The sequence below is a fragment of the Enhydra lutris genome, unplaced genomic scaffold (assembly GCF_002288905.1).
Source record: "Enhydra lutris kenyoni isolate GAN:26980312 unplaced genomic scaffold, ASM228890v2 scaffoldscaffold13, whole genome shotgun sequence".
Classification (NCBI taxonomy): domain Eukaryota; kingdom Metazoa; phylum Chordata; class Mammalia; order Carnivora; family Mustelidae; genus Enhydra; species Enhydra lutris.
Genome location: NW_019154097.1, coordinates 55,437,092 through 55,449,404, shown reverse-complemented (window position 1 = coordinate 55,449,404; position 12,313 = coordinate 55,437,092). Strand labels below are relative to the sequence as shown.

Below are 12,313 nucleotides of genomic sequence, written 5' to 3'. Positions count from 1 at the left end.
AAGCCCCTGTGCTCTGCCCCTTCATCCCTGCCCCTGGTCCCGGGCCCCCACCCATCTGTAATGTCCCCGCAGTCCTGCTTTTTCCAGAACACCCTGCAGCTGGCATCCCACAGTCCGGAGCCAGCTCACACTGGCTTCTGTCACTTGGGAACATGCATGTCAAGTTCCTCCATGTCTTGGTAGCTGGTTTCTTTTTAGGGCTAATACTCTGTTGTCTGGATAGCTTCTATTTTAATGACTACTTTATGTTATTCTGCAAACTACAGGACAAAAACTTGCCTCTTCGATGTTGATACATCTGCATTATTTCTTTGGAAAAAAAAGAATTTGGATTACATTGTTAAGTAGCTTCTGTAAAACACCATTAAAATACTAAATGCTTTAAAACCCCGCTCCCTTCTGTTTCTGCTCCTCTGTGTGCTCACACACTCCAGGAGCCTTGGCCCTGGACCACAGGCAGGCGCGAGGCCCGCAGGGGCTGGAAGGGCGCACAAAGGACAGAGCTGGGAGCATCTGGAAGTCAGTGCGCTCCCTTCCGCCAGGAGGGTCAAGCAGGACAAATGGCATCAGGCCTGACATGTCAAGGCTGCTCCTTCACACACGATAGAGTAATTTTTACTAGATGCTGGATGTCATGAATTTCCCTTGTTGGGTGTTAAATTTCACTCTCATTTTTAAAAAAAAGATTTTATTTATTTATTTGAGAGAGAGAGCAAGCAAAAGAGAGAGAGAGAAAGAACATGAGTGGTGAGGAGCGGCAGAGGGAGAGGAAGAAGCGGGCTCCCTGACGCAGGGCTCGATCCCCGGACCTTAGGATCATGACTGGAGCCGAAGGCGTAGATGCTTCACCGACTGAGCCCCCCAGGTGCCCCTGCTCTCTTCTCTTGAAGAGTACTGACATTTACTCCGGCAGGCATGTTGTTCCCTGCGGATCTGTGGGATTCTCTGGAGAGTTGTGTTTAAGCTTTGTTAGTCAGGGTCTGGTGTGTCCCATTCTGGGGTCTCTCCTCGTTGTCAGAAATGCTCAGAAACATCTCTGGTCTGACCAGGTGGAATGAGAACGTGGCCCAGGCCTACGTAAACTCGCAGTTGTTCGGCTTGGAGCTGGCCTGTAGTTGTTCTCAGTCCGGCCTTGACTGTTCCTACCAGGCACGTACAGGTTCAGCTCTCTGCACCTCGGGAGCTCTTTTTTGACATGGCTCCCTGTCTCCAGCTCCATCTCCTGCCATTCCAGCTCCTGTGGCCTCCCAGAAACGTAATCTCGTCCCCTCAATGTGGTCTGGTCACCCGAGCTGCTCAGATCCCTTCCTGCCCCCGGACGAGGGGGCTCACTGTGCCTCCTTCCTTCTCTCTGAGACCAAGAGCCTGCACTGCCCACTGCCCCAGTGTCTGGAAACAGCTGTGTCCTCTATCTTATCCAGCATTTAATGGTTTATGGCAAGTTCCCTGACGTTACTCATTTATGGCCAGAAGTGGAAGGATCTAAATTAATGTATAAATATACAATAATAGAAGCCAACAGCCTCCTAGTTTTAGAACAGAAGGAGGGGTTAGGCTCACATGTGCTCAGGCTCCTCTAAGAAATGGCCGACTCACACTGGGAGAGCAAACACGTAAGCCAAGCCCGGAGAATCTGATCCCACTGAGTTTCTCAGTATTTTGGCTAAAGGAATAGTTTTAGAACTCAACCACAGGAATGTAAATCGGTGGTTCTCAAACTTTTTCTTTTGCGCCACAGGATCCTTTCTTTAAACAAATCCTATGAGGAAGCCCAGTGTCTGAGACACTAAAAGGTACCGTGGTGATGGGAGAGGAGGTGGGGAAACCCGACCCTAGAGCACCAAGGTGCCCCCGGCCCCCACCACCAGCCCTGCGTGGGCCTCGTCTGTTCACCCCTTGCCCTGGGACAGACAGGACACACTGAGAACAGGAGCTCCTCAAGGACCAAGCCGAGAGAAAGGTCAAGAGCCACAGAGGAGAAAACACAGAGAACTATGGTTTTCCACCCTGGGGGGTTGCTTTAGCCCAGAAGGTGCCCATGAAACCTTGATTTGAAAAAGATGGCTCAGAACGAAGAGGGTGGAGGGTGAGGGGCAGCCACTTCCTGAGGCTCCCAGCCTCTCCCTGAGGACCCGGGCCACCAGCCTGGCATTCTAGAACATGCCACCCGCAAACAGCCCTCCTTGGGGCAGAGCCTGGTAGGCACCATCTGACTGAGCTTCTGTGGGCCACACACAAGGCATTCTGGGTGCCACTGGCACACCGCTCTCAGAAAATTAGAGGAAATGTCCAGAAAGCTCCAGGCAACGGCTGAGAGGGGCCCAGCTGTCCAAAAAGTCAACATTGGCGAAACCACGGGGATGGCTCCTTTATGGTGTCACGAAATACCCCCAGGGTGAGTGGGCATGAAGGTGCCTCTGATGCTGGAGAGAAGCTGCACCCTCAACGTCCCGTCCCGTAATGGAAGGGGCCGGACAGTCGGTCTGCAGAAGGCCCATCTGCTTTCTCCAGGGAACAGCTTTTGACAGTGTAGACAGCGGTGGTTTGGCATGCTACGGTCTGGACACACAGCTCTGAACACACACGCGACTGCCCCTTAGGTCTCACTGACTGGTAGCCCCAGAGAGGACGGGAGGACAGCGCCAATGCGTCCACTCCTGCCAACACAGGCTCCAGGCTGAGTCTCCAGAGCAGAGCTCACCTGGAAGGAAGTGCCTGGTGGTCGCTCCTCCGCTCCCTGGGCCAGCTTCCTGGGCCACACACACACACACACACACACACACACACACACTCAGAATCAGAGGCTCTGACACTCAGCCCTGGCCAACGGCTACCCAATGGGGGCTCAGAGTACTCCCCCACAGCACATACCTCTGCATGCCAGCCTGCAGCCAATAAAGACAATGCAGGACGTCCATCCACACACTTCCCCAAGGTGAGCCCGTCCCCGTCCCCTCTCTGGGCCCTGGCCTCTGTTTTTATAGCAGGTGGTGCTGGCCTGAATGCTTGGGGGCGTGTGAGCACAAAGCCCACAAAAGCCCCCAAGGGCTTTGTAAGGGTCACAAAGAATGCAGGGGAAGGGCTCTCTGCTTCCCCCCACTCAGGATAATCAAGAGAAAACGCATGAGAGGCTGAGTGTGCAGGGTTGCCTCTCAAGAGCGGGTGCACCCACAGTGCCCGTGAGCTTCCCCCCATAAGCACCACACAGGCCATGCTGTGCTTCCCAGCGCCGGCGACTCCGAAGCACAGCTGCCACAGCACTTGGGGTCTCAGCCATGAGCCGAATCCTGCCAACGAGCCTACAAACATCGGGACTGAGCTTCTCTCTCCCTGTGATGCACCCAGAGGAAACAGGAGCCTGGCTGCCCGGGACTCCGCTCGCGTCTTGCTGACCAAGCCATCCTGGTGAAGGGTGGCACAGGCACGTGCTGTGGGCACATGGCCCCGCCCAAGGACAAGGACGGCGCAGGCTGGATGTCCTGGTGTTCATAGCTCCTCTGTGGGCATCACGTAGTGCCCCCACCCTACCACCACTCTACTGAGGGCCCCAGGGCGACTGACTGCAGAGGGAGAAGATGGGAACCTGGCGGTTCCGGGCTTGCTCCCACTGGGGCGATACATGTCTCACCATAGGGGTCCCTCTGCAGACAGGGGGACAATTCTTTGCTACAGAAGAGCAGGGGTGGCGGGGACGGGGGACACAGCACCAGGCCTGGAGGAACTGGAAATGAGGGTAAGGGTTCTTTCTGGGGGGGCCCTCACTCAGGCAGACCTCCTGGCTTTACCGCATGTCTATTCCTTATGTGCTACCTGTTACCAGACTACATCTGCAAATTTAACTAAATGAACGCCAAGCAGACCAGACTCCGTTCGAAGTTTTCCCATGATCCGATTCTGGGGATGGATAAAAATCTGTAAGAAGTCCAATTCAGCCTCAAGACAACCTTGTTACAAGGGGACTGGCCATGTGGGAAGCTCTCAGTGCAATCACAAGGACCGTGGGCCAGAGTCAGCCAGACCGAGGCCTGGGCCAAATGCACCTGAGCTCAGGCTTCTCACCTGTATGGCAGGGACAGGACCAGCCCCCACCTGCCAGGGTGCTCAGTGAGGGCTACATGAGCCATGGGTATAATGCGGTCAGCAAACAGAGCCTGGCGTGAGTAAACGCCCACTGGAGGGTAGATTTTAACATCGAAAGGTCTTTCTGCTCTACAGAGATATCCGTAAGATGTTCCCATCCCTGATGCATGCAAACATCAGCTCGGGTTTGGGGACTGAAATCCCTAAGGCAGGGTCCTGTCGTGTGAGAGCTGACAGGTTACTAGCCACCCAGGGCCACCAGCTGGCAGCCCTCATGAGCTGATGGCAAGCCTTCTGCACAGGCCGGCATGCCAGCCATAGTGCTGGGAACTCGGGGGGAGCTGCAGGGATAGTGCGCCGGGAGCCTCGGGAAGCACCTCCTCAGCCACTGGGACCAGAGGGGCCACAGGCCTTGGGCTGGGGCAAGTGGGCAGTGGCTATTTTTACGTGACATATCTTGGCTATTTCAAGGTTTGGATTTTTATTTATTTTTTTTAACACAACAGGAAGTTATACTTTCTCATGACTCATTTCTTTCAAAATGGTGTCCTCAGGCATCGTTAGTGCTGGACTTGTTGGGAGTCTGTGGCTATCCACGGTAGGTGTGAGATCACACCGGCCTCGTCCACGTCACCATTCATTCAGAATTTGAAGAATTACAGATTAGAATTATGTCTGGATTCTAAAGCTGGAAAGAACAATGGATGTTAGTATGTTTCCATAAAAAACTTAACATAGTATTTTCTGTTGAAATACATGTGTATAAACACAAATCTGAAAGACGTTAGATTATTACCATTCAGAATACCTTCAAGCATTTGAGACAGGCTCCTGACAAAACAGAAAGCTTGCAGGGAAGCCACCTGGCAGCCTGAAGGGCCCGTCACCGCAGGGGGACCCCGCAGCCGCCGTGTACTTGTCCAACCGGACGCCTTTGCTCCAAGCCCGGAACCAGCCTCTGTCCTCCGGGAGGAGCATGTGCTGGCCTCCATGCTGCCAATGCCGCAGCCGTGTGCTTTATTCACACTCAAGTCACCCAGAAGATCACGCTCAGGTCAATCCCACAGCTTCAAAAAACTCAGAAAGTAAAAGGTCACCAAGAACAAAATATGAGATTGATTAAAATGTGACGTCCGCGAACACTGCACAACTTGGCGCGAGCAGCCAGGGTGCGGCTGGTCCTACAGACTTCAGACCTGATGTGCACGTACCTGGGAACTGGGGCGACTCTGCCGGCCTTTGCCTGAGCCGATGGTGAACCCAACCACTGGCTGGGGGTGGGGGTGGTGGGCAGGAGACAGCAGCTACCTGCAGGATGGTCAGGTATTGGGTGGGGGGAGGGGGCGGTCCCAGGGACAGAATTCACCCTGACTGTACAAGGGCCGCAGCCATGGCAAGGAGGAGGAGGAGGGCCTCTCGGGTGGGTCACTGATTCCTGCAGGACAAGTGCACTCGGGCGGTTTCAGGAGCAAAGAGAAAGCGAGAGCTGAGACATGGCTAACACTGAGAGCAAAAAAACAACTCTGATTCCTAATGTACTTGCCCCAAATACTTGTTATCTCTTGGGTTTAAATTTCTTTCTGGAAATGCTTTTGTGAAAGTTCTAGGTTCGATTCTCCAAGTATAATTAGTACAATCCTCTCTCGGCTTAGGAAATCTAGTGCCTCATTTTAAAAACAAGCAAGACCATTTCGGTTCCAGCAAATAACGATGGGTCAGCATCTGAAAGGTACACAAGACCTACTTACAATGTTTTCACACTTTAAAAAAATTTTATCAGTGGGTGAAGAAAAGCATGTAAGTCTGGAAACATCCATAAAAATGTGTAGTGGGACTGAGCTCATCGCCACAGTGTGGGAGAAAAAAGGCCAGCAAAAAAATGGTTAATGCCGGCCCTCTCGGAGGCCGTCCAGCAGTGCAGAGCACAATGGGCGGCCCTGGGAAGCCTATAAAGCCTGCAGTGCCGGGGTGTCCCGGTGTCCGGCACAATGACCGGCACGATGACGGAGCGATGATGGGCATTCTGGCAGGTCAGCCTCGTGCACCAGGCTTCCCGTCCCAGGACCACCGCTCTGGCACCCTTCGACGGGTGGAAGCAAGTCCAGAATCCCCACCACCCGAGCGAGAGCTGCCGCTGCGCCTCCAGCCGGCCCTGAGCACGGTCGCTGAGGCTGGCTGACAAGCCCTCCGAGGGACGGGGAAAGGGTCTGCTCCAAACTCGCTGCGGTGCAGGTGAGTCTCCGTCCTGGGTTCCTGGTTGTGCGCTAGGTGCCACCTCGGGACCACGGGGCGGACCTGGCTCAGTGGTCTCATGTAAGGTGCAGCAGATGTGGGCACACAGGCCACCCTCTGGTGATAGGGCCATTGAGGCTATAGCCCTTCTCCTCCACATAAGGACCCAGATGGGGCTCTAACAATCTCAGCGCGACTATAGCCGGGGAGGCTAAGCACAAAGGTTCTTTCTATAGTGCATGCCGAAAATAATATGCAGTATTCTGTCGTTATTTCGTTCAAGCCAGGGGCTGTCTCACGTTAGGACAGTCCGACGGCTCTGTCTACAGCATCATGTCTCACTCAATGAAAATGCTTGCCCAAGCCACACGTCTGGGCGGATTAGTATTCCTTCACGAAGACACATACCCAGTAGATTTGACAAATGTGGCTTTAGTTTTCTAGAACTAGACAAGCAGTGGAAACATGAAACAAAATGATATGAAACTGTTTCATGCTCATCTTTTAAAAATTCATGGTCAACTCTCAGGAGGGTGCTGTGGAGGTAGGAAACCCACGTTTCTTTCTGAGTCTGTTCTAGGCTACTATGAAAGTAACGGTATTTGCCAAGGATCAAAAGACTCCTGTACATGGGAAAGAGGTGGCGGACTCGCTTTCAAACTCTTTCCACACAGCCTGTCTTGACAAGCACTGAGGAGGACGAGTGTGCGCTGTGAACGCCTTCACCTTCAAGCCTTCCTCTGGAAGCATCGAAACAGCCCCGAGTTTCCACATTTAGAGAGCAAAACAAGCACTTGGAGCACTTTTTACAAAGAAATTAAAAATAGAGGCTTTTAACGTTACAGATAGTATCTGGGCACGATGACATTTATGTGGTTCAAATTGGTATTATCTACTAAAGATGAGTAAAAAATGCAAAATAAGTAATAAACTTATCAACCCCAGCTAAGCAAAGCTAACTGAATACTTTTTAAATCGTAACTGACCCCAAGGCTGTGACTTACGTTTTTCTGCCCTTATTATTATTATTTTTTTTTTAAAGCAGTATTTTCAAGCAGTGGTTCAATGTCTACTCTGGTTTGGCAACACTTCAGAAATGAGTCCTAATGATCTCACAGGGTAAAACAAGAACTCTCAACAGAAAACAATTCAAGTCCATTTTAACGTGCCAGGCCGGCTTCCTTGGGGCTTCTTGTCATCGGCAGCAGGCCCCCACCCACCCCCTCAAAGCAAGGGCACCCCTCCCCAGCTGCCCAGCGAACCCTGGCTGACTTGTCTATCGAGACCACAGACATGCCAGGTTGTGGTGGAGGGCCCCGGAGGCTAGACCTGTCGGTGGCAAAGGTCTAAAGGGCTTTCCTTAGGATTTTGTTTTTTTCTTTTGTACCCAGCTTCTAGGTTACAAACATTACAAAAATATATTAGATTTTATAATAATTTATGAAAACACCGCATAAATATTATCTACTAAGGCAAGTACCATTTTTATTATGTTTTCTCTTTCATTTCATATCATGAAAGAAGTTTCATTTGGGGCACCCAAGCTTAGGTTAGCAAAAAAAAAAAAAAAAAGAAAAAAAAACCAGATTTCTTTTATCTATTTTACTGTAAGAGATTCTGCTTAAGCAGTTTCCACAAAGCATTCTGGGCCCACTGCCTTCAGAGAAGCTGGGTTTTTCCCTTCCCATCTCAGCTCTCTTTCTAACAGCTGCTGAAATAAATTTTATTTTCTCTGCTGGCAAACAGTACTTTTCCTGAGATTTCCATACCCAACATTCATGTTACTTCATAAGCCTGCTATTCAACTATTTTAAAAAATAGGCGTCCACTGCGCGTTAGGATGACTCACAGTCCAGGCTCCGGTCAGACTGAGCGGCTGGGAGCCCTGGGGACAGAATGTGGGGCACGTTCTACACTTAATTCTTCTCCCTCAGCTCAGTGACAACCACCTCTCCAAGACGTTAAGGACCTCAAGTCCCGGCCTTCCCTGCACACTCACGTGCCTGCCGTCCCCATGGCCATCGGCCGCAGAGACCATCCTCGCCAGGAAGCCCTAAAGACTTGCACCAAAGCCTGACTCCTCTTCCATCTGCTTCTCTCAGGTGCACAGGCGGCGCCACCCCGCGCGTGGAACACGGCGGCTGACACCAAGCCGACGGCAAGCCAGGGTGCCGCCCGCTGTGTGGACATGGACCACCTTCTCTGATTGCTCAGCTTTCTGCAAAACGGACCCACGCTGCTTGCAGTGGTGCCCGCGATGACTTCTGCTCTTACAGGCATCTGGCTCACTTCAAAGAGCGTCACCTTTCTTTCTAGAGATGGAGCTTTCGTTTAAGTGGGATTTCTGGTAGCCACGCAGCAAACCTTGAAAGGTGCACCTCTGGGGACACGGACGTGACTTCCCCAGCGCTGCTCCCTGGCATGGAGACGCACCCAGGTGCCTCCAACAGCACCCCCCTGGAGCTCAACCTGTCCCATGTGCTCATTGGCACTGTCCTGGCTAACCAGACGGGCGAGCTCTCTGAGCACCAGCAGTATGTGATCGGGCTTTTCCTGTCCTGCCTGTACACCATCTTCCTCTTCCCCATTGGCTTTGTGGGGAACATCCTGATACTGGTGGTGAACATCAGCTTCCGGGAGAAGATGACGATCCCGGACTTGTACTTCATCAACCTGGCAGCGGCAGACCTCATCCTGGTGGCTGACTCCCTGATCGAGGTGTTCAACCTGGACGAGCAGTACTACGACATTGCCGTGCTGTGCACCTTCATGTCACTCTTCCTGCAGATCAACATGTACAGCAGCATCTTCTTCCTCACGTGGATGAGCTTTGACCGGTACATTGCCCTGGCCAAGGCCATGAGGTCCAGCCTGTTCCGCACCAAGCACCACGCCCGGCTCAGCTGCGGCCTCATCTGGATGGCGTCTGTCTCAGCCACGCTGGTGCCCTTCACCGCGGTGCACCTGCAGCACACGGAGGAGGTCTGCTTCTGCTTCGCAGACGTCAAAGAGATCCAGTGGCTGGAAGTGACCTTGGGGTTCGTCATCCCCTTCGCCATCATCGGCCTGTGCTACTCGCTCATTGTCCGCGTGCTTGTCAAGGCTCACAAGCACCGAGGCCTGCGCCCCAGGCGGCAGAAAGCCCTGCGCATGATCTTCGCGGTGGTCCTTGTGTTCTTCATCTGCTGGCTGCCGGAGAACGTCTTCATCAGCGTCCACCTCCTGCAGCGCAGCCCACCAGGAGCCGCTCCCTGCACGCAGTCCTTCCGCCACGCCTACCCGCTAACGGGCCACATTGTCAACCTGGCAGCTTTCTCCAACAGCTGCCTGAACCCCCTCATCTACAGCTTTCTGGGGGAGACTTTTCGGGACAAACTGAGAATGTACATTGAGCAGAAAACCAACATGTCAGCTCTGAACCGCTTCTGCCACGCTGCCCTGAAGGCGGTCCTTCCGGACAGCACGGAGCAGTCGGACGTAAGGTTCAGCAGCGCCGTGTAGAGGCGGCGGGGCTGTACCCACAGGGATCCCACGCTGGGTCACCCCCAGGGCAAGGTGGGAGGAACAGCTGGGCCACACTGCGCTCTGAGCCCAGTCAGAACAGGATGGCCCACCCGTGCCCCAGCTGTGGGCACACCTGGGTTCTGAAGAGCCCTCACTGCAAGCCACCTTGACCTTGGGCGGAGTACACAGCACTGGGGCTCCCCACCCACACTCACAGCTGCAGGGCATGTGACTGGCATGAGCTGGCGTAGGGATGGGGACCAGCGTGAACTTGCAGTCCACTCTGCACACACTGTGTCCCACAGCAAACGACATTTCTCATGTTGGCCAGTGCAAGCAAAACAAAGGGGACATTTTGGAGGAGAGACCTTAGTTTCAAGGTCTGTCTTCCATAAATCTGCCATCCTCGGGAAAAATGAATGCTGCAGACAACACACTCAGCAGACCTGAACTGGAAACTGTGGACCATCCGCCTCGTCTGTGGCTTACGGTTTACTGGGCATACTAACAAGTGCCCTCGAGTCAGAGAGGAAGGGAGAAGTGCTTCTTCTTCTTCACACACACACACCCCTGAGGGTGGCCCTGCAGACAGCGGCCACATGACCCGGAGCACTTCTGCAACCAGAAGCCCCGCTGCTGTCCGAGTTGCCGGCCCTCTGCTGTCTGTTCCTGGGCATCTCTGCACCTACACCATCAGGGAAGGAGACCATGGGGTTACGAGCTGGGGAGCCAGCACACGTGGGAGAAAGTTGGCCTCTGAGGAACAACAGTGGGGACAACGATGATGGCAATGTAAACAGTTCTCCTTAAAATGTACAAAAGAAAAACTAGTGACTACTAGGAATGTCCAGTCCTTCTCAATAAAACATAGCCACATCCTGATTCTCAATTCTCTGAGTTGTTCGGGGTGGGCGGGGCAGTCCTTGAGCCTTGGCAGCAAAACCAGTCTTTCCTCACAAGGGCACCCCCGTCCCTGGTGTCACCAGGCTCATGACCCAGCCAGCATTCCCTCCCAGGGCAAACATCTAAACTCCATCACCCACACGCACCTGGCATCTCCAGGGCATCTAATGCTCAGCTGCACAAGCTCCAGGTGTCAGAGCAAACATTCCTGGGAGTGCACCATGTGCCCTGGCTCTTCTGGAAGGCTCTGTGCTATGAGCATCAGGCACGGTGCCTGCAGTAGCTCAGAGTGCTAACAAGGCAGCTTAGGAGGCAGAGGGGGCTTCTGTCCTCTAATGCACAGGAACCGGGGGTCCGGCCCTCCAATGTGGGCTGGGGTTAGGGACCCCTGGCCTCCTTACGGTTTGAGACTGGGGAGCCCTGGCCTCCAATGTGGACTGAGAGTGGGGACCCCTGGCCTCCAATGTGGACTGAGAGTGGGGACCCCTGACCTCCACTGTGGACTGAGAGTGGGGACCCTGGCCTCCAATGTGGGCTAGACTGGGGAGCCCTGGCCTCCAATGTGGGCTGAGAGTGGGGACCCCTGGCCTCCAATGTGGGCTGAGAGTGGGGAGCCCTGGCCTCCAATGTGAGCTGAGTGGGGACCCCTGGCCTCCAATGTGGACTGAGACTGGGGACCCCGGTCTCCACTGTGAGTGGAGAGTGGGACCCCTGGCCTCCAATGTGGGCTGAGACTGGAGACCCCTGGCCTCCACTGTGGACTGAGACTGGGGACCCCTGGCCTCCAATGTGGACTGAGAGTGGGGAGCCCTTGCCTCCAATGTGGGCTGGGGCAGGAAAAACGTGAGCCCCATCCCTCCTGCCACTCCATTCAGGGGGCCCATCTCCCCAGAAGACTGGGGTCCTCAAGGATGTTCACACTGGCAGGGCTTCCTGCGGGGAAGGCAAAACAATGTTTAGGTGATAGGGTGATAGGGAAATGAGCCATTTGAAGTTTCAGTGGTTTTTATGGGTGCAAATCTCTAAGAAAGAGGGTATCTGTCCCAAGTAAATATTTGCATTGCCCAACTGTGACCTTGCAGAAATGCCATCTCTAGCACCCAAGTCCCACTTCAGACTCACTTTCTAAATAAACATCCCCATTGCAGGCCCGGAAAACCACCCAACCGCTGAGGACAGTTCCCACGCACCAGCAGCTCTGGTGTCTGGGGGACATCACTACAGGGTAGCCGCATGAGCTCTCCCGCTGCACTGTCACAGGACATCCACCCTGCAGCCAAGGGGAGGGGAGCAACTTCCAAGGACAAGTCCTCCCTCCACCCTCTGCCTCTCCAGAACCTCCAAAAGTCATGAATCTACATGGGGTACAGACACCGTGTTGATGCACCTCGTCCTATAAAAGCCGGAAGAGGTTCTAACATTCCTTCCCTCACACATCCTCTGAGCTCCCCGTGGAACAGCTTCTCAGGATGGGCTCTGCCCCAGCCCAGGGCCCGGTCAGAGCAGATGGCATGCCCGGGACCCAGCCTGCAAACCCTGCTCCTTGCCAAGTCCCCCCTTTGACCTCAGTGCTGACAACTCCAAGCTGCAGAGC

The 12,313-nt window shown here is 53.8% G+C and overlaps 2 protein-coding genes across 3 annotated transcripts in view; one reads left to right on the top strand and one right to left on the bottom strand.

Annotated features, from left to right (window-relative positions):
• LOC111145649 (chromosome unknown C7orf50 homolog) overlaps positions 1-12,313 on the bottom strand; it is a 114,392-nt gene that overhangs the window by 70,056 nt on the left and 32,023 nt on the right. The gene's annotated exons all lie outside the window — the stretch shown is intronic.
• LOC111145647 (G protein-coupled estrogen receptor 1) lies at positions 6,022-10,698 on the top strand. The gene is made up of 2 exons (XM_022500715.1): positions 6,022-6,312; positions 8,415-10,698. The coding sequence occupies exon 2, from the start codon at positions 8,734-8,736 to the stop codon at positions 9,811-9,813; it is 1,080 nt and encodes a 359-aa protein (XP_022356423.1). The 5' UTR covers positions 6,022-6,312; positions 8,415-8,733; the 3' UTR covers positions 9,814-10,698.